This window comes from Macadamia integrifolia, chromosome 9 (genome assembly GCF_013358625.1).
Source record: "Macadamia integrifolia cultivar HAES 741 chromosome 9, SCU_Mint_v3, whole genome shotgun sequence".
Lineage (NCBI taxonomy): Eukaryota > Viridiplantae > Streptophyta > Magnoliopsida > Proteales > Proteaceae > Macadamia > Macadamia integrifolia.
Window position 1 is genome coordinate 1,995,319 of NC_056565.1, and position 27,761 is coordinate 2,023,079.

The 27,761-nt window shown below is 40.5% G+C and overlaps 1 protein-coding gene across 2 annotated transcripts in view; it reads right to left on the reverse strand.

The window, feature by feature from the left end:
• The window catches only part of LOC122089230 (beta-galactosidase), a 126,373-nt gene that overhangs the window by 17,178 nt on the left and 81,434 nt on the right, over window positions 1–27,761 (reverse strand). For both annotated transcript variants that reach the window (XM_042658791.1, XM_042658790.1), the window contains exons 8-12: window positions 17,168–17,407; window positions 5,748–5,954; window positions 5,282–5,585; window positions 4,701–4,860; window positions 4,503–4,611 (exon numbers count right to left, since the gene is read on the reverse strand). In XM_042658791.1, coding sequence (XP_042514725.1) covers window positions 4,503–4,611; window positions 4,701–4,860; window positions 5,282–5,585; window positions 5,748–5,954; window positions 17,168–17,407 — 1,020 coding nt within the window. The remainder of the gene's footprint in view (window positions 1–4,502; window positions 4,612–4,700; window positions 4,861–5,281; window positions 5,586–5,747; window positions 5,955–17,167; window positions 17,408–27,761) is intronic.

Consider the following 27,761-nt stretch of genomic DNA (forward strand, 5'->3'; position numbering starts at 1 on the left):
TCCTTCGAAAACCTCTTTGGTCTCAACATCAACTTACTCAAATCTAGCCTCTTCCTCTCTGGAGTCTCCCCTGACTCCCAAGATCACTTTCTTGGCATCACTGGATTTTCCTTGGGGTCCCTGCCTGTTAAGTACCTGGGTCTCCCTCTCATCTCCTCCAGGCTCTCCTCCCATCATTGCACCCCCATGCTACATCCTGAGAAAGTAGCTCCAGCTCTGAAAAGGCAAGCTGCTCTCTTATGCAGGCCGCCTTACCCTCATCCATTCGGTGCTAATCCACGTATCTTTATTGGTCTGGTGTGATGGGGACATCAAGACGTACAATAGAAGAAAGAAGAAGACCCAACCTTCTTTGTGGTTGGAGGATTAGAAGAAGGAAGAAGAAGAAAGAAGAAAAAGAAAGGAAGGCTCGATCCAACCTTTCCAATGCTGGATCGAGTCCTCTCCTTCCAAATTTTGCCAAGATTGTGTGGCCCCCACCAAATCTGATAGTTTAGTAGTTTTATTTCTTAGGATTTTGTTTATTTGAGTCTTCAAGTTAATTAGGAAACTAAGTAATTATCCTATTGATTTCTTTTTAGAAAGTTTCTTTGTTTATGAAATAGCATTCCTAGAATAATCTTTTCTTTTTAGTAATTAGTCTCTCATTTATGTAAGGCCATTGGCCAAGGTTCTAATTCAATGAATAAAGAATATTGAAAGAAAAAGAACTCCCCAACCCCCCCCCCACGATTTCTCTCTCTGCCCTCTCCCTTTTCACTCTCTGTCCCTCTCGGTAATGCTATACTGCTGCAGCCATTAGTCACAACAGATTGAAGGCCATCTCAGTCGTATAAGCACCATCGGACTGCTGCTGGACACTTCATCATCAAGCTGGAATTTTTTTCTTCATCAAATAAGGTGGAATGCACCTCTGTTTTGGAAGACTTCGGCTTCTTCTTTTCTCCTCAGACTTCAGACAAGGAAGTAAGTAAAGAACCCCCTTGTTCTACATTCATTGGCCTCCCATTACCTCCATTAGTCCCCACTGAAATCTGAACATCAACCTTTTCTTTTTTCTAAGCCAATCATTATTGTTTTCCCTAAAGAAAATTCTTGCTGTTTTACCTTTCATTAGTTGGTTGATTTTGGGCATTGTTTGGTTTACTTAGTTTGCTTAATGTTTTGATAAACTCGTGCTAAACAACAAAAGCAAAACACGGGTTTGTACACTCCCCTACCCGTTCCCCATTCCTCTTGGCAGGACCTTAGCATGGACTTCGTGCTTGGTCTGCCAAAAATTTCAAGAGGGCGATATGGTGATGGTTATAATTAAGCTGCAACATTTTGTTAGGGGAAAAGCAAGCAAACTACATGCTCGTAGTACAAGTCCTTTCAAGGTACTTAAGAGGATAGGTGTCAATGCTTATGTCCTTGATCTACCAGCTAGTATGAAAATCAGTAACATTTTCAACGTGGAAGATCTTGTCCCATACCATGGTGCCTCTACCATTATTCCCTTTTACCCTGATGACCTTGAGGACTTCCCTTTCACCTTTGATGATACTACTGAACCAACCCAACCACTTCCCCCAACTTCCTTACCACCTATACCTAAGGTCACGAGAACTGAAGAAGTTGAAGAAATCCTTGATGAGAGGATTGTATCCACACTGGAGGTTCTAGAGAGTTCTTGGTCAAGTGGCGTGGACGTCCGGAAATTGACAACACCTGGATCACAATGCAAGAAGCCCAACAACTCAACCCATACCTACTTGAATATCACATGAGCTTTAATTCACCGGAGGTGAATTCTTCCAAGCCGGGGAGAGTTGGGGACATCAAGATGTACAGCAGAAGAAAGAAGAAGACCCAACCTTCTTTGTGGTTGGATGATTAGAAGAAGGAAGAAGAAGAAAGAAGAAGAAGAAAGAAGAAGAAGAAAGGAAGGCTCAATCCTTCCAGCGCTGGATCGAATCCTCTCCTTCCAAATTTTGCCAAGATTGTGTGGCCCCCACCAAATCTGATAGTTTAGTAGTTTTATTTCCTAGGATTTTGTTTATTTGAGTCTTTTAAGTTAACTAGGAAACTAAGTAATTATCCTATTAATTTCTTTTTAGAAAGTTTTTGTTTATAAAATAGCATTCCTAGAATAATCTTTTCTTTTTAGTAATTAGTCTCTTATTTATGTAAGGCCATTGGCCAAGGTTCTAATTTAATGAATGAAGAATATTGAAGGAAAAAGAACTCCCCAACCCCCCCCCCCCACGATTTCTCTCTGCCCTCTCCCTTTTCTCACCTCTCACTCTCGCCTCTTCTCTCTCGCTGTTCTCTCATCTCACCTCTCCCTTTTCACTCTCTGTCCCTCTCGGTACAGCTATACTGCTGCAGCCATTTGTCACAACAAATTGAAGGCCATCTCAGTCGTATAAGCTCCATCGGACTGCTGCTGGACACTTCATTATCAAGCTAGAATTTTTTTCTTCATCAAATAGGGTGGAATGCACCTCTGTTTTGGAAGACTTCGGCTTCTTCTTTTCTCCTCAGACTTCAGACAACAAGTAAGTAAAGAACCCCCCCTGTTCTACATTCATTGGCCTCCCATTACCTCCATTAGTCCCCATTGAAATCTGAACATCTACCTTTTCTTTTTTTTAAGCCAATAATTATTGTTTTCCCTAACGAAAATTCTGCTGTTTTACCTTTCATTAGTTGGTTGATTTTGGGCATTGTTTGGTTTACTTAGTTTGCTTACTGTCTTGATAGACTCGTGCTAAACTTATCACATAGTTGCTGCCATGTTCCCTACCCCATATTCCCACCTGAAACTTGAGTGAGTTTATGTGCTTTTATGCTTAGACGATTATTGTTCATTGCTATATTATTCATTAATCTCACTTTACTTTCATGTCAATCTTGTTTGCTGAGCTTCCCTTACCCTATCCAACCCAAGCCCTTTGAGTCTACCTTACTTGGCTAGTTAACCTTGTAGGAAATCTAGTCACCTAGGAACCCCCTACATCATGGTGTCTACTCCCTGCCACCACTATCAACACCATTGAAGTAATCTTTTGCTCCTTCCTTTGGAAAGGGGTGGATACCTCTAGGTTTCTGCACCCTCTAAGTTGGAGCAAGATCTGCCTTACCAAAGCCCAAGGGGGTCTTGGCATTCAGAGAATCAAAGATGTCAATTCAGCTGGTATTCTTAAGCTCATTTGGAGAATCATATCCAAGCACAAGAGCATCTGGGTTGACTGGATCCAATCCTACCACCTCAAGCACCACTCTCTTTGGACTGTCCCGATTCTTCCAGATAGTTCCTGGATATGGAGGAAAATTCTCTCTCTTTGTCCTATGGCTCTCAATGCCATATCCTTTTCTATTGGTAATGGTCAGACTACTTCCTTATGGATGGACCCTTGGCATCCGGCTGGAATCCTGGCCTCCTTGGTTTCCTTAAGAACCATTTACACCTTTGGCATCCCCAAGTGTGCCACTGTATCCTGCATCATGTCGCCCTTTGGCTGGTCCCCTCTCCCTTCTACTCCCCCCCTTCTTGACCACTGGTCCTCCCTCCCTCCTCTTCCTCTTGGCCACTGTGGTAGGGAAGACAAATGCATCTGGATCCACTCATCCAATGTGATGTTTTCTTCTGCCTTGGCTTAGTCTTTTGTTCGATCCTCAGGTCCTGTGGTTCCTTGGCGTAACCTTGTTTGGTTTAAGGGCCACATTCCTTGCCATAGTTTTACTCTTTGGAGATGTCTCTCCAATTGCCTTCCCACCCAAGCCTTCCTCATCCACCGCCATATCCCTGTCTCCCCTTCCTGTTGTCTTTGCCCCCATGGCTCTAAGGATATTCTCCAAGTACTAGCCTTCTTTGAGGCCTATTCTTCCTTTTGACAGAGAATGAATTTGGATTGACATGACCTTCTCGGGATCCTATATTGTGACACTATTGGAAAGCTAGCTTTTTCTACTACCATCAATCATATCTGGATGGAACGCAACATCCAAAGATGGTCTTCCAACTCTTGATCCTTGGATAAGATTTGGAAAACCATCTCCTTTAATGTTACCTCCAAACTCTAGTCCCTCCCTCACAGACCTATTCCCAGTTCAGCCAAGAACAGTCATATCATTGCCTCTTGGAACCTTCACATTGACACCATCCCCCATCCTTAGCCTTCCCCCTGTTTGTTGCCTCCCCCCTCTTTCTTGGTTTTAGCTAGGTTTTTCTTACTTGCTGATCTGATTCTGGATCTTGTTCGGTTGTATTTGTTTGGTTTTTCTTTGTTTGGCTAGCCATGATCTAGGTCCCCCCTTCTTCCCCCCCCCCCCCCTCTTATATTCTTCCTCTTGGTAATGAATTTATTTATTCATCCAAAAAAAAAAAAAAGGACTTCAGGAACTTGATGTTTTCCAATGAAGGATAAACAAGATAAGGTAAATTGTTGATATATAAGAAATTGGATGATGATATGATTGATGTTCATCATCCACCATACATAGTAATCTTTACTCACCTGATCAACCCAATCCCAAATAAAACCTCCTTGAAGACCAACTGTGCTATCAATAGCTTCCCAATATTCATGAATATTCCCACTGCTATTCCCCATTGAATGAGAGTACCTGCAATAGGCAAGTAAACACAGTAGTACTAAGGTCACTAAAAGAGTAATATTGTTATTTTCTGTAAATCACGAAACTACAGAGCATACTCGCATAAAATCAGTGGACGAGTTTCTGTTGCATCATTTGCAATCTTCACTATGTCCCAAACACGCATGTACATGGGGCATACAATGTCTGTTGATGGCGTTCTGGATCCACCACCTTCATAGTGTATAAGCCTTGAGGGATCCTTTCCTCGGATCCAACCTGAAATTATTATGATTAATAAAATGGAGACCAATTAAATACTATATTCGTTATTCCTTCTTTTCTTGAGAGGGGTCAGGTGGGGTGGGAAATTCCTCTTTTTATTTGGCGGTGGTGGGGGTGGGGTTGCGGGTGGGAGGGAATGGGATGTAGGTTGTCTTGAGGTTCTGTTGGATACTTGGGGGTTGGTGTTGTAGGATGGAGACATGGGAGTGGTTCTTCTCTCTTGACAGTGGTATTGGGGTTTGTTTTCTTGCTTCCTACTTTAGTGGTTGTCTTGTTTTCATCTCTTTTCTGGGGCTTGTTCTGAACTCTTTGCTACTATTGCTTGTTTAACTATATTTCTGCTGTTTCTTATGAGCCTATTAAAAGATGGAAGGAGAAAAAATAAAAATGACTTGTAACAGCAAAAATACTATACCAGATAAAGCAGAATGGTTGGGTCCATATCCAGCTTCATTCCCCAAGGACCAAGATATAATGCATGCATGATTTTTGTCTCTCTCCACCATGCCTATTACTCGGTCTAGCATGGAAGAAGCCCAACATGGCTCTAATGTAGGATGCTTTATATGTCCAGAAAGATCAAAACCATGTGTCTCAATATTGGCTTCATCTATCATGTAGACTCCAAACAAATCACACAATTCATACCACCGTGGATGTTGGGGATAGTGGCTGTTTCTCACGGCATTGATATTATTCTGCTTCATCAAAACCAAATCCTACAGGTAGAGAAGACATGTCATATTACCAAAGACGAAGAGGAAATGGAAATCTTGGGGCGATGTAAGCTAAAATAAATAAGCTAGACTACAGATATTCATTGGCAAGCATAAAAATTATGCCAAGGTGAACTATAGGAAAAAGAAGAAACCGAAAATCACCTTAACCATGCAGGATTCCAAGTTTGTTTTGCCTAAACGTGGGTGATGTTCATGTCTGTTGACCCCTCGTATTGTTACCGGATTTCCATTAAATAGTAGCTGTTTCGGGGCTAGAGATATTTGTCGTATCCCTACTTGACATGATTCACAGTCAACCAACTGGCTTGATGCATCTTTAAGGATGATAACAAGAGTGTACAAGTTTGGCTGTAAATGGTTGACAAGAAAATGTTAGGATAATATTAAAATAAGTTCTGAAAATAACAAAACAAATGAATTGAACAAAAGTGAAATAAAAAATTCCATAAAATTTTACAAAACTAGAAAGAAAGGACTCCCATATACAGAACAAATTGAAGTACAAGGAAATCTCCGGTTTAGAAATACATTCTACAAATATGGAAGAAAGGTTTGATAGAATTTCTTCCCTCGTTAACAGATCCAATGTATTCCTATTAGTATCCAAAAGGCAGCTTCTTCATTTCAAAAATTTGGCAAGTAGTCAATTAATTAGGGTCAAGATGTTCCTGTACTCATGTCAGTAGTTGCTTTCCACGAATCTACCTCTGAATCTACAGATCTTTAGCTAAAACTTCATATGATTTTCAATGACAATCTAAACTCTGTCTAGAGTTTAGATAGGAACCATATCTAATATGATCAAGTAGCCTATCCGAGTGCCTTTTGAGTTATGTCATCAAATAAATATTAGAATGCTATGTTTTACCTATCCGAATACTTATATAGGTGAATTTTGTATATGGCACACTTGAGTTTTATTGAGATGTGCATGTGTTTAGAACAAATTGATCTAACAAATTAACAAATCCTAGCACTATGCTTAGTGGGGACGCTGTTATGAGTTTCTAGAGTGGACCTGCACATAGTGTTGGACATGAAAACCTACCAAAATTCAGAAACAGGATCTCACCCTTGAAAGATTTATTAATCAGTTATGCTTGATATGCATCTCAAAAGTAGGTATACTTTTTTTTTTGGGTGAATAAAAATTCATTACCAAAAGGGTAAAGGAGATACAAGGAACCCAAAAAGGGGAGGAAAAACAAACAAAACAGAACTAAAGTACAAACAATGCAAAACCCAATCCTTAGGGAGAGGAGGAAAAGGGCTGTAGAAGGGAGAGAGGCAATCCCTAGGACACAACAATATGCATATTCCTTGGAGAATCAACACAACAAGAGGAGACCATAGCTCGCTTGCTCTTGATATCAAAGGAGATAAGAGTCCCAAATTTGCTAGAAGGATCTAGAAAAGGAATAGGATGACCATATTCTGAGATTACACTCCATCCAAATAGGAAAGCTTACTTACTACATCATAGGAAGATTTAGCAGCAAATGGCATATCCACCTAGATCCATTCCATTGCAAATGGAAGAATCCTCTGGTTTCTTGGCCAGCATTTTGCCAAGAGCCCTTTCCAAATAGAAGAGAGAAAAAAGGGCAAGCAAAAATAGATGTTCCACATCTTCTAGAGCATTCCAACATAGGCAACAAGAATAAGAGATAGGAATTTGACGGTAGAAAAGACTGTGTTGGGAGGTAGTTGGAGAGGGCCTGCCAGACAGTGAAACTATGATGAAGGATGTGGCACTTGAACCAAACTAACTTGCGCCAAGGAGACAAGGGGCCATGAGATCTGATGAAGTCCTAATCCTCTTTGGAGCTGAATGGGCCCGAAGAAGATGCAAACCAAACTACATTATTTCCCCTACCATTAAGCCTTCCATGAATGGAAGATAAGGCATTCTAGACAGTGGATAATAGAGGAAAGGAAGTATGGGGGCCCAATCGCCACAACTAATGATATCTACAGCCATGGACTGCTTAGTAAATCCTAAATTGTATATGGATCTAGCACCAACTAAGTGAAAGAGAATGCCCATAGGGTGCCAATGATCAAGCCAGAGGGAGGTGGGAGGCACCATCATCTATTTAGCAGGAAATGGTCCCAAGAGCAATAGGCCTAAGCTTCAGAATATCGCGCCATACCTAAGAAACATTAGAAATAGGAGGAGTAATCCCAATAGAATCACTGCGAAGAAGACTAGAGAAGGCCTAGTCGACCTAGACACTTTTCTTCTTACCCACAAGCAAGGATTAAAGTATCGGTATCGGTCGTCGTATCGATCGACCAAAATTAAGATATGTATCGGAGGTATTGTATTGTATCGGAGATACACTAAGATACGCTAAAGATACACATATAAATGGATATGAAACACCTTTTTAAACACTTTTGCATAAAAAATTTGTTAAAAAAACTATTGATAACATGTATTATGTATATATACTAAATTGAAGATATCGCACTAAGAATTCAAGGTTTGTAGTTGTTCCATAAATGTAAAATCCTTGTTCCTAACCTTGATTTCCACTTTAGTTGGAGAGAAATATGGCTGACAGCAACTTTGGAACAAAAGCCTCTAAAAAAAACGTGTTTTTTGAAAAAATATCCATCTTGGCCATTATATGACTGTAGCGTACTATATCGGTACATACCGATACTCACCGGCATGTATTGATACTCATCGATACATACCGATCGATACATAAAAATACTCACTGATACGTACCGATACATACCGAAACGTATATTTTACCTCGATTTATATTTTTCAAAGAGTATCAGTACATATCGATAGTGTATTGGTGCATATTGGTATGTATCGTAGGATATATATCGATACGAAAGGATTTTAAAAATTTCATGCATCGTTTCGGTGTATCGTATCGATCGGCCAAATTTAAGATACATATCGGAGGGTATCGTATCGGTATCGGAGATACTTAAACCATGCCCACAAGCTTATAAATCAACTTGAGAATACCAGCTAAACTAACCTCTTTGCTTCTTCTCAAGCCAAGACTTCCCTAGTCCTTGGGAAGATAGACAACGGCCCAACTGGTAGATTTAGATCCTTTCCATAGGCAAGCAGACATAAGAGACTCAAATTCCTTAACGGTGGACTGAGGTAACCCAAAAATACCAAACCAGTACATGACTGGAGGATTGATTTGAGGTAGTCCTTTCTATAGTTTAAAGTATCGGAATGTATCGTACCATATCGGCCCTTACCGATATGCTACATGAAAATTTTTAAAATCCTTTTGAATCGATATGTATCTTACGATACATACCGGATACTCTATGGCAAATAAAAAACTGAGGTGAACTGTACATTTCGATATGTACCGGTACACATCGGTAATATACCGATATGGTGTACTATGGTTATATAATGGCCAAGATAGGTCATTTCTCAGTAAAACACGATTTTTTGAGAGGGGTTTTGTTCCAAAGTTACTGCCAACCATTTTTCTCTCTAACTATAGTCGAAATCAAGGTTGGAAATCCTTATCACACCCATAAACAACTACAAACCTTGGATTCTCAGTGTGATACTCTCCATTTTAGTGTTTATGCATAATACATGCTATATATAGTTTTTTTATCTATATATATATATATTTTAATATGCAAAAGTGTATAAAAAAATATTTCATATCCATTTATGTGCGTATCTTTAACGTATCTCCAATACAATATGATAGAATACCCTCCGATATGTATTTTAAATTTGGCCGACCGATACGGCAACCGATACTGATAGTTTAATCTTTGGTCCTTTCAATAGGTCACTAGGTAAACTTAGTTGCTTCTAAAAAGTTAAAAGGCAAATTTATATAGGGACTTGATTCTTATAGATTATATAAGGATTATCTAAATGGAGTTGGCTACATGGATCAATTAAAGGGTGAAATAAAAGAAGAAGACAGAAAAAAAAAGGAGAGAAAAAGGGAAGAAACAAAGCAACACTGTAAGAACATCCAACAAAACGATCGGCTATATAGATGTTTTCCCTCCAAACAGCTTTGTTTGCAGTCATACTAGAGTTGAGAGCTAGCTTCTACATGTCTTTCCTTACAACATCATCTATAGCCATTTTGGTCCTGCCCCTAGCTCTTTTAGCAACTTCCATATGGATCTGATCACTCCTTACTGGGGCATCCCAAGGTCTCCGTTGAACATGCCCATACCACCTTAAACGACATTCTCGGAGCTTGTCCTTAATCGGGGGCAACTCTCAAATCAGCTCTAGCCCAATCATTCTTTACTCTCTCTCCTAGTTTTCCTGCAAATCCATCTCAACATCCTCATCTCTGCTACACTCAGATTGTCTATGTTATGCTTTTTAACTACCTAACATTTCACCCCATATATCATAGCTGGTCTTACGACAGTCCTGTAGCATTTTCCTTTAAACTTTCGAGGAATACGTCAATCACACAACATTCCAAATGCACCTCTCCACTTCATCCATCCTACTTTCATTCTGTGAGAAACATCATCTTTTATATCCCCTGTTTATGGTTGACCCAAGATATCTAAAATAGTCTCTTTGTGGTATCTCTCTCTCTCCCCCCAAGTTTCACCACTTCGTTATCCATCTTTGTGTGGCTAAAGTTACACACCATATACTCCATCTTCAATCGAATTATCTTAAGATCTCTTGACTCTAAGGTAGATGTAAGGATTAAAGTATCGGTATCGATCGTCGTATTAGTGGGCTAAATTTAAGATACGTATCGGAGGGTATCGTATCGTATCGTATCGGAGATACGCTAAAATATGCTAAAGATGAAAGATTAAAGTATCGGTATCGATCATCGTATCAATCGACTAAATTTAAGATACGTATCAGAGGGTATCGTATCAGTATCGGAGATACTTTAAAACATGTGTAGATCTCCATAATTCCAACTTATCGTTAATCCCTGCTACTGACTAATCACTAGACCAATATTATTGGCAAAAAAATACAACACAGAACCTCACCGCTAATGTTCTTGGTTAAAATTAGCCATAATAAGTGTAAAAAGATAAGGGCTTAAAGTTGATCCTTGATATAACCCAACTGTAATTGGGAACTCACTACCTTGAACTCCTATGGCTTTTGCACTACTCACCACGCCCTCATACATGTCTTTAATTATATCCATATATTTACTTGACACCCTTCTCTTCTCCAATATATGCCAAATTATCTCTCTAGGGACTCTATCGTATGCTTTTTCTAGACATAGTTCGGAATCTCGCCGATATCTCAGAAATTTTGGTTTTTTTTTCTGTCGAAACGAAATGACCTATGAAATAGAAAAATTCACAAATTTCGGTCGAAATTTCAGCATCTCACCGAAATGGTGTAAATATGTGCTTTATTTCATGAGACTATTTCGACCTCATCTCGCTGGTCTCACCTCTTTTGCTCTGTAGAAGCTAAAAAGTGTCTCCAAGGCTTGGATTTTGCCACATCTTCACCTCACGAACAAGGACAGTATCCACATTACACAATCAAGGGAGAAGATCTCTCCCAACTGATCCTCTCCATATTTAAGATTTACAATGCATATGAGAAGAGGTTATTCTATAGAAGGAAACTGTAGGTGGCATTGAGTCACAATGCTTATCACAGTTTAAATTACAAATACTCTTTCCCACCGTGGGCATCTTAAAAATATACTTGCCATGTTAGTCTTTGATTGATTGGGAGAAATATTCTCCTTTAATTGTGTGAGGTGTCTTCAATATAAACTTGCCCTGCTTGTCTTTGATTGACTCCGAGATCTCCTTTCCTTTGATTGTGTGAGGTGTCTTAAAGATAAACTTGCCATGTTGGGCTTTGATTGATTAGGAAAATCTTCTCCTTGATTGTGTGAGGTGTCTTCAAGATAAACTTGCCATGTTGGGCTTTGATTGGTTGGGAGAAATCTTCTCCTTTGATTATGAGAGGTGTCTTCAAGATAAAATTGCCATGCAGGGCTTTGATTGGGTGAGGTGCTTCAGACTTTCAGGTCATAATATAATCATTTGAGACAAAAAAAAAAGCATCATTTCACTGAGATCTCGGCGAGATTTCGAACCTTTTTCTAGGTTGATGAAGGCCATATAGAGATCATTCTTGCAGGCTCTAGATCTTTGTAGATAAATAACTTCTGTCGTGGATCTACTTGACATAAATCCAAAATGGTCGCTTGAGATATGAGTTTCTCTTTTTAGTTGGGCTTTAATACATGTCATATTTCTCTTGCCTTTTCCTTATTACTTTCTTCCCCATGATAGATACCAAACTAATTTATGCCTAAGAAATGGCTACAATATAAGATAGTTTACTAAAACAACAGGTAAAGGCCTTAATCCATAAGAAAAGGACAACATAGGATAAAGGTGCAACCAGCACCTCCATAATCAATTCATCTACTTTTGACTTGGCATATTTCATCCTGTACTAAAAGGAAATTTTCTCTAGCACACAACTCTATTTAAGAGGAAGATACCACCAATTTCACCTCCCTAAGTTTGGCCTACATCCATTGAAGTATTAGTAAAGGGTCGGCTTCCACAAACATATTCCTACACCCATTACCAAGAGTTGCCTTCAAATCCGTAGTAAAGCTTTACTAAAAGGATAAAAAACACTATCTAAATCATTCCCTCATGATTACTAAAGACACCTCGAATACTAGCTGGGTCAAGAATACCAAGGGAACAACAAGGATTCCTCCTTTTATGTTGGACAATATCATATTATGTAGGTGAAAAAAGTCAAATCTACAATAAGTCAAACTAAGGGGCAAAGGAATTAAGTAAGTGTCTGTAGAGGTATTTTAATGCTTGCTAGTAATGCAAGTCCAAGGAAACATATCAGAAACAAATTTAGGATAGAAGTTAAAAATCGAAGCAGACCACATCGAGCTAGATTAAAGACAAAAGATGCATTGCAGTGTCCAAATGAGTGTATGATTTAAGCACTCCAGATCCGTAAAACTTGTTGAAATGGTGACGATCAGGGTCGTTTTTATGGTAGATGATTTCCCCCGACTCAGATTGAAGAGAAAAACTAGTTTCCAAGGCCTTTGGCTGCTTTCGGCTTCATATCTCACTTGGTTTCTGATTTCAGGTTTTAAGGGGGCTCTTCAAGTGTATCTTACTTATATCGATCTATACCAGACTGTATCGGTCCCATATTGGACTGTATTAGTTCCGTATCGGACTACATTGACTTGTATCACTCCATACGTACGAAGTGGCCTTTCTGGCCACAATTATAAAACACAATACCTTTCAGCCACCCATTAGCCTTTGGAGACATCTGATTTCTTTTCTTCAACTTTATGGGGCTCAACTTATCTTCAATTTGAGTATAGGCCTATAAGCTGAAGAATGCTTGATCATTTCTTTTAAGTGGCTGTACTTTTCTCTAGTGATCTTGGCACACACAACTGCAATGTCAACTAATCAGAAATCCCCATTAGCAAGCTCCAATTGGATCTCTGTGTACAACCCATTGATATATCTCAAAACTAGTCGTGAGTCCGTCTCCTAGATTTTGCATCTGGAGGACAGCTTGTGAAAATCCTTGGTGTATGTATCCACATTCTCTACTACCCTGGTGGAAGTTGATCATCTTGTCGGAGAGGGTGTCTTGTAATTGGGAGGACCGAATTTCTTGTTGAATATCTGCTTCATAACATCCCAATTAGTGACAGGTCCAAGTGATCCAGGAGCGCTTCGGTGGATCTACCCGAACCCGTTTTGGGAACCTAGACCAAGAATCGGATCTAATTGATTTTTGGAATCTAGTAGGATTTAAGGAAGGTTTATTTATTCTGGGAATGATATTGTAATCTTTCTTTTATTTGGGTAGATAATAGGAGTGATCTTTTACTTTCTCTTATTCTTACTTGGGTATATTAGAGTAGGATATTTTTTGTGTTCCCAATTTGAGTTTATTACTTAGAAGAATAGGTCTGCATTTTGAGATTTGTCTTTTTCTTTTATTTATATGTGACTGATGGATATAGTATAGTGCAGTTTTGAGAATGAATTGAAATAGTGAGTGTTTTAGTGCCTATGTGGCTGTGCGTGTGCGATTCTTCCCCCTTCTTCTACTTCTTATATGCGAATCATCTCCTATCTCCTTTTCTGGTTTTTCTTCCCCCATCCCCTGTTTCTGGACAACAGTTGTCCTTTACAGTTGGATCAAACTCCCTCGATACACCTCCATCCATCATAAAATTCTGGCGCATGTTGCCTAATCATAGGCAATTTGAACCCGAGAGTTTTATTTCCGAAGACCCTTTACTCGTGAGTTACAGACTTGCAACCAAATCTGAAACTGAACCTACAGCTAGATCCAAAATCAGGTTGCTCTCTTTCATTCATTGCTCGTCTTTTGACCTGCTTCTGGTTGTATGCGATAGGGCAGGTAGAGGCGATTCCATGCCTGGAGTATCAAACCCAGCTGGCAAATATTGAATGAGTTCTCTCCTTCGTCATATGCTGGTCTTCTGCTACTGTTCAAGTCATGAGGTTGAAGACAACCTCAAACCCCCAAATTGTGGCTTTGCTTTGAGGTCTTTCATACTTTAATTTATACCTTTAGTCAAGGTTCGAAATTTCGTTTCGTTTCGGTGTTCCGATGGGTTCAGAAACTGAAATTTCGTTTCATTTCGGAGAAATTTCAGCCAAAATGGTTTTTTTTTTTTGATTGACTATTTCGGTGGTCAAATGGCCAAATTTTGACCTGAAACTTGATGGGTAACTTATTTTAAGGTTAATAAACATGCTTAGAACATAAAAATGCAAAAATATTTGAACATGATATTGTTTTAGAGTTGCACCTTTGTTTGGCAGCAACTGTCGAATTGTTCTGAAAATTTTACCTAGTTTTGGAGAAAGAACTTTACCTTTCCTAAGCTTTGAATGTGTAGATCTTATGGCAGTCCAATGGAAGTCAAAATGTGTGATGATGTGGCCAATTAGAGACTTGTTGGAGCGTTTTTCCTTCAAAATATGCAAATGGAACTGAAACCACCAAGACAGGCGAGACAGAGTCGAAATACCGAAATTTTGTACAAATGTTATTTCAAAAAAAAAAAAAAAAAAAAAAAGGCCGAAATTCTGAAATTTCAGCGAGATTTTGAAATATGCCTTTAGTCTTTAGGTCATGTCATCCCCTACCCATATTTTCTCTTTGATTCCTAGATTACGCTTTCAAAGTATAAGCCCAGTTGTTAGTTGAGTTCCATTATTTACAGTATTCCACCCTTATTATGAACTTCAATTTAGTTAAGGCTTGCTATCAATCCTTTATTTGAGCCTTATATTGTTTGGGTGGGTCCATAAGCGGACCGAATAGGGTATTTTGACCGGGTCCCTCATCACCAAGTTGCCTGTTAAGTCTTGACTGTAGCACATCATCCCCCATGAGCAAACATAAACAGTAAACTTGGCGAGGATGACCTCTCACTTCTTATCTTCAGGGAAGGATTTGTAATTGGAAATCCTCTCAACTTCGGTCAGCCAGTCAAGGAAATTCTTGGTTCCTTCTCTGTTGTCAAATTTGGGAACCTCAACCTTGATGCCACAATCTCTGTATAAAAAATGTCGTGTGATGTCCAGGGGAATAACTGGCTTGGGTTGCTATCTTGGAGGTGCATCCGCAATCTGTAAAGTACCAAACTGTGGAGCTGATGTAGACGGTCCTGCTTGGTCCCTCGTTGATATTTAGGAATTCCAATGTAAATCCATCTTGGAGCTAAGAGCTGCTATGGCTTCCGAACGCTTCTTGAATCTGGTCTTAATCTTCATGTCATTCTGCTGTTGACTCTCACTGTGTTCCTTATACTACTTGTGCAGCTCATGGTTGGTGATGTGAAAGGGTCTCAAGGTTAGAAACTGAAAAAAATTCAGGTCTGATACTAATTGATGCAACCTAGAGTTCTGGAAACTAATTTAAGCCGCTATGGGCCGACCAAAGTGAAAAAATTTCAAATATAAAAAAGCAAGGGCAATTCTGGTAACATTTTAGGACCCCTTTGGTATGCTAAAAGAAAGACATGGGGTAATTAAATTTCAAAGGGGAAGGGAAATTTGGAATCTCAAAGAGGTGGTTCTAAAAGAAAGAAATCCAGAACATAAGGGATTTTATTTAATATGTAAGAATAGGGCTTAAATATATATAAGAAGAAGATACTCATGATAGAAAAAATAAACCAACCCACTGCTGGTTTTTTTCCCCCATGTGTTGTAGCTCTCTCATATAAACTCCAATCAACACTAAAAATCAGATTTAGATTGTCAACCTAGAAGCATTGTGACTCCAGTCCATAATCCCTTGAACCACCAGTAGGTGACTTAATAAAAAAAATCTCTGAAGCAGGTTCTGGCGGTAGAGTAAGGACCAGTTTCAGTTGCAGACTTCTGTCTCCGAAAAGTGTAAGTTTATGGGGACAAGAGCCTAGGGTTAGAGTCTCCTTGAGGTGAGGAATCAACACCAAAAATATCAAACCGAATGGATTGGTAATCAGGACGTTTTGACAAATTCTTCCCAGCCCAAGTTATCACCACAGCAGGGAAAGTAGGAGAGTAATAGCAAAAATATTATAGGAATGAGAAAGAAAGAATAAATGAGTGAGAGAATAAAGCGTACCTGAGATAGGAGAATGAGGGGAGAATAGTAGAAGGAGAAAGAACAGAGCAGTCATGCAGCTCCAGAGCCGTGAGAGATAAAACTCAAAATCAAATTTCATCCAAAGTCAAAACTATCCCATTGATGGGTGATTGCAACTTTTTATAAGACTCCAAAAACATAAAAGTAGCAAATGACAAGAAATAGAAATTCAATCAAATCTCCTCCTACCGACTTCCCAAAAAAACAATCTCAAAATATCCTTAAATAAGCAAACTCTATCATGCAACTGCTTCACTGTGATGAGATTTCAATTTTTGGATGTCTACTTAGTTTATGTAAGGTTATTTTGGTAGAAGTTTATTTACTCTTTAAGATAAATATTAGCTTTAAGAGAAAAATTGAATAGACTATCAAGGATCAAGATTAATCCGTAGTAGGGTTCTCTCATATCAGCATTGTGAAGGCCAAAACCAGGACAGTTCTAGTTTTCCCTTATTTCATTGCTAGATTTTTCTTTCTTGTTCCTTCCCCCATCGAATTAGGTCGAGAAGTGTGTGCTACTTTGTTGATTTGACTCCAAAGTATTGCTGGTTAGCCTCATTCCCTTGTTGATTCCTCCTACTACTCTTATCCGCCTCGTTTAACCAACAATTTTAGTACAAGAAAAAAAATGTCTACCAATCTCTGCTGTATTATTAGTATATGAAAAATTGTATCAATATTTTCCACACGGAAAAAGGAACTCATTGTAATATGAATCAGTTGAATATTGTTATCATAAAGGTACTCAGATATAGAAACACAAAAGAACACGACTAACCAAAACCACAAATGGGAATTCTCATCAACAAGCAAGATACATAATATACAACATTTCATTCTGCAGTAAGTTTACTTGAAAAGGACTGCCTCAATAACTCACTTCCTCTGCAGACCAAAGCTTGGGCATTTGGAGTCTTCCCCTTAGTACATATCCATGAAACCCAGGAAGTGTACTAGGTGATGGATCAAGTTCCATATAAGCCACATTAAAGGAATGAAGATCAATATTCCCATTGCATTCATACCACTTCACAGTGTCGTATAGTCTAGCTTCGATGGTGAAGTTTGCAAGGATGTTATCATTGGTCGATTTTCTTGGGCCATCAATTATCACTTCTACCTGGATCACACAAATACCAGAAATAGGTCTTATGTACCTCATGTATGCCAGAGCAGCAGAATTAAGTGGATTGTGAAATCAGTATATTGCAATATTACATTTCACATACAATGTGATCATAATGTAACCCCTTTTTAAGTCAACTGAGCCAACTCCAACATAATTACAAAGTATCTAGTTGATATAACAAAAGCAATGCTAAGCTCTTGGGGTATTTGAAATACAAAATCTTCGAGGTGAAATATAGTACACATATTGTAATGCCCCAAAGTTTGGAACTTTATGATGTTTTTTTTTTTTTTTTTTTTTTCTTTAGCCTCTTTAAATATTTGTTTCTTGGCTTAAATTAATAACTTTGAGTGTTCCCCTTGTGGTTGTGACTTAAGTTGGTGAGAGGTTAGGGGTTGAAATCTTAAAAGACTTAAAAAGGGGTGGTGAAGCTGCTTTATGATCTATTTGGGCTTATTTTAGTAGAAATAAGCTTTGGGATGGGTTATATATGTGTTGGGCCTTTAGTTTCAAGTGTTTCCTTTGTAATGGGCCACTTTTATGTGCCTATAATATGGTATGGGATAAGAATACGGGATTCGTCAAGTAACAGTCTTTGTTTCTTTATTTTATTTGTTATTAAGTGTTTTAGTCATAAGTCTAGTCCTGTTTTGAGTTTATTTCCTTTGTTATTGGTTAAGGATTGGGTTAGACCTTTCATTTATAGTGTCTAAGTCTATTTTCGAGTTTTCTATATAAGTTTGTAATGGGGCCAAGCATTATATGCGAATTTTATTAGTGAAGATTTCCGTCGTTGCTGCTCCTCTTCATGTGTGAAGACTTTCTTGTGTTTGGTCAAGGTGATAAAATCAATGTTTGATCCGATTGATTAATCTTCTCCACAAGCTACTGTGTTCCCTCATTAGTACTGTTGGTTCTTTTCTCTATTCAATTTATGATTTCTACCATCAACAAGTAAGTATAGTTCTTCAAGTTCTTCACTTAAGATTCCATTTTCTAGAAGGTTGGGTATAGGGTGTTTTCCTAGATTAAGCAATTCAGCCATCCCATCGATCTGAAATTTTGAGCACATGTCCATCAACCCTAGATTGGAACTTGATTCAAAATTGAGACAATCTGACTGTCAGATCATGAAATATTTTATTATTATAATTCTGCCCTCGTCTATTAATGAAATCTGTAAAATTTTGATATCTGAATCTGTATTTCTTTCATTACTTTTAATCTTGCCATGAAATCGTGATCATCTTTTGAGGGTCAGTAAAGCTACCCTAGGGGAGGTTACAAGCTGAATTTGGGGAGCATCTGACCAACAGACTAAGAGTAATTTCAGATCTACTGAAATCTAGACCCTGTGGTACTTAGTTTTAGTTCCAATTTTTTACATTTAGTCCAGTCAGTCTTCTACTTGTCGTCTAATTGTCTTCTACTACCACAAAGAATAAAGAGTCTAGTCCTTGCTGCAGTATTGTAATTGTTGATGGATTTTATCTATAAGTGAGGGGAGATGACTGCAGGATTCATTGACACACACTCTCTCTCTCTTTGCACTATCCTCTCTCCCTTCTTCCTCATTATTTATCTCTTCTCTCCTAGATTGTTATTAATCGTTCTCTGTTTCTGTTATTGTAACATGGTATCAGAGCCTCTTTAATCAGTGGTTGCAATCTTTTCCCACTCTGTTCTGGGAGACGCTATTTATATTTCTCCCCTGTGGTGTGCAGCCACCTTTTGCTGCATTTTTTTACCATGAAGATCTAGTTTATAACAATGAAAAACTAGTTTCTTCTTTTATACTGTCTACATGAAAACTACCACCTGCTGCTGGCTTTCCATGGAGCTATTTATCCACAGGAAGTGATATCTATCAACATAAGGGTTGGCAACACCTGTTTCTGGTTTTTTTTTTTTATTTGGCAGCATTGTGGGCGGACCTCAGTGCAACAGTAAGGTTGCTCCACTGGGACCAAGTGGCCACGAGTTCAAGTCAGGAAATAGCCTCTCCGCGAAGCAGGGGGTAATGCTGTGTACATTATGGCCCTCCCTAGACCACGCAGTAGCGGGGACTCATGCACTGGGCATGCCCTTTTTTTGAGATCTGCTATTATATTGCATTGAGCCTGCGGATTTTTCTAATATTTTAGAGGTTTGTTGATCCTATTGGTAAGTACATTTGATACTAGTTTGGGGATGATCGAATACCATACAGAAAGGGACTCTACAAGCTCACTTCTATTTATATAGTTGTGAGGGTACTGCTACCCAACGATCTTTATTCAATAAAAGATGGCTTTTTGCTGTTTAATCTGTGTTATTCAGATTCCGGTTTATGCGATTTATGCGATTCAAATATATGCTACTGTGAGAATCAACTTCAAACCTTAGTGGGATTCTAAGGTTCAGTTGGTGGGACTCCAACAAGTTCTAATGAGAAGAGTTTGTATCCTCCATTCAATCATCTTCATTTCCATTGACATTCAAGTAAGTTCTGAATCTGTTCTCAGTTTCCAGCATCCTAACATTCTGAAATTTCTTAGTTATTTTCTCTACACGTCTGAGATTTCAATTTTGATCTCGGATCCAGAAATCAAAGACCACTCTACACCACTCTACGGCTTCAGATCTTGAATCTGAGGTCATCTGTCAAATCTTCACTCTTCACATCAATAGCCAATTCCTTGAGCTATTACTTTCCTGCTGTTTTTTGAAGATTAGTTTACTGTATTATTACTGATATTAAACTTCAAATTTGATCTGTTGATTAGTTTTACAGTTACTGTTCTTAACTCTTCAATTGACCTCAGGGTTTTGGTGTTGTCTCTCTAGAAGAGTACTGAACTACTGATGTAACTCCTAATCTCGCCGTTGGATTTCAACTAAATTGTAAGGAGTTGTCACTGGTTATATTACTGATTCCTACCAGAATTGTACATTCATCCAAGTTGTTGATCTACTGCTGTTAAGTTTTCTTCAATTCTGGATGTGTTAAATCAATGTAATTTTGGAATTTAATCAAGTTTCTGAACCTAGGCTTCTAAAAACCCATCATTGACTCCAATTATGGTTGGAGAATCCCAGGATGAGAAGACCGAAAAAATTGGAGACATAAAATAAAGTTGTTCCAGCCTATCACTGCACATTGACAGCACCTTTTACAAGCCTCAGGGACTGATGTAGTTCAGAAGAACAAGAAGGTCAGCATCAAACCAAGCCATTGGACTCAACCAAGAATGGACTAAATTCCAGCCCCTAGTTTCCATTTTGATACAGTTCTACAATAGTTTCCATTTTGAAGAAGACCTAAGTTGCAAGGGCTCGCCAGAGCACCCCCTCTGCCCCCTCCTCCCTCCCAGCCTCTCCTCCCCTTCCCCATGACTCGACTCCTGACCCCTCTCCTGTTGATCCCTCTACTATTCCCCAGCCTTCAGCTCCCCTCACCTCCACCTCCCTCGAACCTGGAAAACTGTAGCCCCTTCCCATCACTCTAAACCTTGCCGTGAAGGCCTTCCCCGGTCCTTCAACCCCCCTTCTCTCATCAATGACTTTTGCCCTTCTGGCTTGCTGGATTCAGAGAGAGAGGGAGAGAGAGAGAGAGAGAGAGAGAAAGAGATGAAAAAATTGCATCATTGGGCATTTTCTCGGGAGTAGACCTCAATTCCCTATAGTGAAAGCTTCACTATCGCGTCAATGGAGATCCTCGAGCATTTTTACCATGAACCTCCTTGATAACGGCATTTTTATCTTCAACTTCACCTGCGAAGATGACAAGTACCGAGCATTTGATGGTGGTCCTTGGCTCTTTGGCAAGAAGCCAATCTTTCAGCGACAATGGAACCAACATCTGTCCCTTAGGAAGGTAGATCTAAAATCCATTATGGTTTGGGTCTCTCTCTCCCCAACCTGCCACTTTATTTTTGGTGCTCCAAAAGTCTTAGCATCATCGGGTCTGTCATTGGCAAGCCCCTTTAACCGGACCACCGCACTGGGCTCCAAGACCGTCTAGCCTTTGCTCGGAGTTGTGTCGAGATTTCTGTTGATTGCACCCCGCCTACTTCGGTCTCCATCCATGACGATGATGGATTTGCCTTCTCTCAGATAGTTCATTACGAATGGCTCCCTCCCATTTGCTCTATATGTAAAACTTTCAAGCACAAGACAGCGCCATGCTCCCCCAATATTGAGCAGACAGTAGTTTGCCCTGCTCCCTCTCTAGATGTCTCGCAAAATCCTCCTAGGGGAAGAAAACACCGCCCAAAACCTTCGCTGTTGGAACCGGAGTCGAATGGCCAACCTGTTGCTGCAAGAAGATCCCTCAAGCCCTGCTGCCAGGTCTTCCTCCCTTAATCCGTTGGACTTCCTCTACATACCAATGGGAAAACCGCTTCTCCATGCTGTCTCAATCGTCTGACTCTGATGATGAATCGCCATCTACTCGATCCCCCTCTCCTAGGATTGTGGATATTTGTGCTGCTGTCGCCTCCGTTACTCTTGCCAATGAAGAAGTTTTGTCTCGAAGTTCTAATATCGCCGCCACTGACATTCCTGAGTTCGATCACCTGCTGCATAGCTCCTCTCTACACGCTACTGGTTTCGTTGGTTCTGAGACCTCCATGTCTGATAACCCTCTGTGTTGCATGCCGCCTCTTCTTTTCTGTGACTCAAGCAAGCCAGACTTTGTCTCTCGCAAGCCTTTTATCCCATCCACGCTTCCCATCGCCCTCCTTATCCATCCACCGAAAAAATCTCTGCCCAACCCTCCTCTAACCCGACCCATCATCCTTTTCCAATCCATTTATCCATACCGCCCCATCCCCCATCCTCTTTAACCCGATCTCTCCAGTTGGGCCCCTCTCTCCCACCAGGATATACAACGCCTGGGTTCCACTTCTGGTCCTCCCTTGTTGGGCCTTCCGCCTAACCTCCTTGTTGCGCATGCTTCGTTGTCTAAGTCTACCTGCTTCGCCACATCTCCTAGCTATGCCTGTTCTGGCTCCATCACCTCCTCTGTCGGCCCCATGGTCTCGTCTAGCGGCTTCAATGCATCATCTGTTGCAGGTCATCACCTGTCTGCAATCGCCTATAAGTCTTCTGTTGTGGCCGCTACTCTCTCCAGTATGGCCTCCTCTTTTAGGCCCTCTGCTGCATCTGCTAACGACTCCCTCCTCTCTACCGATGCCCCAATCGCTACTGCAGCCCCTCCTATAATGATGGGCTCTTCTGCCATAAGCCCCTGCCCTGCTCACCTGCTTGCTGCCTCCATGATTATGGTCACCTCGAATCTCTGGCCCGCTCAAGCCCTTCCTAAGCACCCTATTGTTGATGAAATGCCTACCAACATCTGCTCTGTGGTTTCTAGGAATGCCCATCTGAAGCCGATTAACCTTGCCGCCACTAAGGCTGGCCCCAAGAAGCGATTCATCTACCAGATCATCCTCTCAGATATCTAGGGCTTCCAAAGTGTCACCCCCCAAAGCCCCCAGTTCTCTCCTCTCCCCCATCTATAAGTACCACTGGAGATCTAAGTCCAAGCCCTCCCATGCTCCCACCAGCTCTATGGAGCTCTTACAGCCCCATCATTCCCATTCTAGATGATCCCTTGGATCATATGGAATGTCAGGGGTCTCAATTCTCCTTCCAAGCATGGTTCTATCCGATCCTGCATCAAATTCTCCAAAGCTGCTTTCTGCTGTCTCCTTGAAACTAGAGTGCTGGACACTAATGCTTCTGCTTTGCACATCCATTGCCCCCTCTGGTCCTTTCTTTCCAATTATAATCATTGCGCATCTACTCGATTCCCCCCAACTTTATGACAAGATCTCCTGGCTCCCTTCCCCTTCTGGCCTCTACTCCTTGGCCTCGGCCTAGAAGCACATCCTCAATCCTGCCCCCTTGTCCCTAGGCATAAAATCATCTAGTTCAAAGGCCACATCCCTCGCCATAGTTTTATTGCTTGGTGCACCCTCTCCGACTGTCTTCCGACACAAGCTTTTCTTATCCATCACCATATCTCGGTCCCCTCTTCCTGCTGACTCTGTTGGAATGGCCTTGAAGATACCAACCACATCTTTTTTTCTTGTCCATTCTCCTCTATCATTTGGAAAAAAATTCTCTCTTGCTGTTGGCCCACCAATAGCACGACTTCTCCCATTTAGTAGAGAATGGACCTGGGTTGGTATGGCTTTTTCTGGCTCTACCATTTGCGATAATGCAAGAAAACTTGCCTTTTGTGTCACCATCAACCACCTTTGGATGTAGCGTAACTTTCGTAGATGGACTTCCAAATCTTGCTACTATGTTAAGACTTGGAGTGCCATCTATTTTGACATCTCCACCAAGCTTGGTTGCCTCAATCGGGGTCACATTTGAGATACCCTTAGGAATAGGCACATTGTTGCAGCCTGGGTTCTAGATTCCCCCCTCCCCCTTGAGTATTGTATCCCCTTGGCATTAGCTTAGTCTTTGGTTGTTCTCACCCCCCCTCTTATTCCCTCTTAGGGTTTGTCCCTTGTGGCTTGATGCCTTTCCCTCCCCTCTTTCCCCCTTGTATATTCTTTCTTTGTGTAATTTAATTGGTTATTCATCCAGAAAAAATAAGTTACAAGGGCTTCTCCCTGGCATACATAGGGATTTCCTATTTTGCTCCATGAAGTTATGAACAAAGAGCAAGGGATCCTACGCACTACCAACACTTTGAACAATTTGTTAAGCTTATGCTCGTTGATTTCTCCGAGATTCAGAACTCCTTTGCTGTGAGATGCAATGAAGCCCTTGGTGGGATGCTAGTCAAGTCCTAGGTGGGTAAGCCTAGTTCATATCTTCTTCTACCTTCTATATTCTTCCTTATTCTTCTTTCTATCTTCTCTTCTTCTCTTAAGGTCAGTTTTCTGTTTTCACTTTTATAGCTTAGGATATCTTTAGCTGGTTAAGATTTTGATTTTAGATCGATTTCACAAAATAAGTCTACAAATAATTTTTTGGTCGAGAAATTGAAATTGTTTGGATGAGGTTCCCTTTCCTGACTGTGGATTCTGGCAACCCAACAATGGGGTTGTCCTTTCTTGCTTGGATGGCTTTCTTGGAAATGGGCATCTGTACTGTTTCAAGTATGGAGTTACACCTTCTGCTTTTATTGCCAAGGTCCCGGGTGGGACATGTACCACAACAACATCTGATTCCCCAGAATCTGTTATTTATAGGGCAATGTGTAAGCAGATATGCTACTTATAATGTATCTAGGATGTATTGTGCAAGCAGGTATGCTACAGATATAAGTGGGGCAGGAGAGAGGGAGGGAGCAGTGTTGGGAGGGACGAGGGCATGGCGGGGAGGGAGTAGGATGGGGGTGGGGGTTGCGCAGAGAAGGGCAGTTGTGCAGGGGAGAGGGCACATTGGGGAGGGAGCAGGGTTGGGGAAGGGGGAGTGGGGGTTGTGCAGAAAGCAGGTTGGGGCTAGCGAAGAGGTAAGGCAGGGGAGGGAGGGAGGAAGGGTGGGTGTGGGGACAAGGGCATGGTCGAGAGGGAGTAGGGCGGAGGTTGTGCAGAGAAGGGGTGTCGGGCTGGGGAGAGGGCAGCGTGGGGAGTGAGCAAGGGTGGGGACGGGGGAGTTGGGGTTGCATAGAGAAGGGGGATGGGGAGGGGTGGCAGAGAAGGGGGAGCGAACAGAAGATACAAAAGATAAAGAGAAACTAAAGTCCCTAAATGGCTCTCATATTATTTCCAAATTTCGACTTCTATTAGTTCATATTTCTCAAAATAGGTTGTAAAATCATTCTAAACATACTCCAAAATTTAAATCACCCCCTGAAATCGGAATCAAAATCTAACCAAAGAGAGCCATAGTATAGCTATTTTCTTCTAATTTCTATTTCCATACTTTCATCTTACTTCGTTCCTAAGTTGCAATTTTCAGACCTTACTTTCTTTCACTTGCTGTTTTTTCTGTAGTTACTATATCTTTTTTTGGGTGAATAAAAAATTCATTACTAAAGAGAAAGGAACATACAGCACCAAGAAAGAAAGGGGGGGCATTCTTGATGATGGAGCTGGGCAGCTCCCAGGAGTTTACAATATGACAATTCTTAGGGGTAGGATTACAAAGGGTAGAGATCAGAGATTTTTCCTTTGATATCAAAGGAGATCTTATCCAAAGAGCAAGAATTTGAGGTCCATTTCCTATGGTTTCTCTCCATCCAGATCTGATTGATGGTGGCGCAGAAGGCAAGTTTTCCCACAAGATCACGAATTGTTTTCCTTGGAAAGTCATATCCATCCAGATCCATTCTCTATGGAAAGAAAGAACAGATTTATTTGTTGGCCAGCATTTGGAGAGGACCCATTTCCATATGGAGTTGGATATGGGGCAGGAGAAGAAGAGATGCTCAATATCTTCCGGCTCATTACCACAAACGATGCACATAGGGTCAACCTGGATGCCTCTGAGGATGAGCATAGTATTCATGAGCAAGGAGTTGGTGAAGACTCTCCAGGCCTTAAAGCTCTGGCGGGGGATGTGATGTGGGAACCATACGAGTCTGTGCCAAGGAGAGACTGGCCTATGCATCCTGACAAAGTCCCAAGCAGCCTTGGAAGAGGAGCTTAGAGGCAGACGGCAGCCAAAGAATGGTATCTTGCTGTTATCTATGAGATGGCTGAATAGGAGGTAGGGAGTTCCATATGTCCGCATGCTAGGGCATAGATTGACTCCGGGGGGGGGGGGGGGGGGAAGTTACCTGAAGAAATGATATCTGACACTAGAGCAAACTTGGATAAGCCCGAGTTGTAAATACTTCTAGCACTAATAGAATGGAAGAGTTTCTAAAGTAGTAACTAAATCTGAGTTTCTATTTTCAGCAACTTACTATTTTGGTAACCTTTTGGTTTCAAATCTGGTTCCTACTTGTTCTTTTCTGTTAGTTACTAAATCTGGTCACTCTTTTGATGACTTTGTATTTTTTAGACTACCCCATATCTTCAAATCTGACCATTAGATCAACATAAGATTTTACAGACTTTTCGTCACATCCCAAACCCAGGTTAAAAGGGGTGCTAATGGCCCCCATAGGCCGCAGTGTGGTAACGGCCGCTCTACTTTCATTTTCTCTCTCATAAAAAATCAGTGGAAGACTTAATTTAAAAGGCAAAGAAAATTTTTCTTACTTTAAGTCCACAGTTCAACATATGTATATCATCTGTTTATCACATGTCTGGTGGCTACGTAAAGTCAATTACAACTGAACTCAAAATCCATCTACTGCAATGGAAAATAGAAAAAACACTTAAAAAGGGAAGTAGCATGTCTTCTTCTCAAATCCATCCTTGCTCTACCAACCTATGCTTTAGTGTTTTGTAGGGAAAAATGGCGGGGTGAGCTAAAACCTTAGTGAGGTGAAAATGGCAACCGAACAAAAGAAATTACAGCATACATGAACATTGTTACTATGCATAGAATTCTCTAACATGGACAATTTGGGTCATAAGTCTAGGTCCTCTTGGTGAACTGCCTTGTTGACTATCATCATCATGGGATCTACTCTTGATTCCAGTCACCGAAGCACTGGGGAGGATCCCTCTTTATACATCATATGATCTACTCTTCACTCCAATCACTGAAGGGACGACACCTGGTGTACTCTTGGTTCTAGTCATTGAAGCACCGGGGAGGACCTTCCACTATAAATCATATAATAAAGCTGTTACGAAACCAAGATCTGTAACCAGTAACTTGAGAGAGTAAGAGAAGAGAGAAGAGAGACTGCAAGAGGGGAGCAACCAAGTGTGTTCTCCATTTCTCTCTACCATCAATATTTATTAACACTCAAAAGAAGTACAATCAAACTAGGAAACTAGGTCCTTGTGCCACAAGCAAGATAAAATAGGAAGTTTATTCTAATTAGTAAGTAGAGATCTATCCTAACTAGGGAAAGAAATAAACTAAAGCAGGAAGGTAAAACTCATCCATGATAACGACACTCCCCATATCGTAGTACATATTTTAACACTCCCCCTCAAGCTGGAGTATACATATATCAAAAGAAAACTTCCAGCTTGGACCAACAAGAATAGAAAATTAAACATAGCATCGGTCTTGAGTAGTAGTGGTAGACGCTAGAGAGCACAAAGAGAACTCTAATCATCTACATCATAAAGTCAGTAGCATCAAAGGTGCTTCCCAAGGAAGGCAGGTAGTAAGCAGGAAGCAGCAACAATATGTTGTGGGGGTAAGCATATATCGACATTAGGTTGTCGGGGACCAAAAAGCAACATCAGGGTGCTGGGGTAAGCAAGTAGCAGCATCGGGTGCTGAGTTAAGCAAGTAGCAGCATCAGGTACCGAGGAAAGTAAGTAGC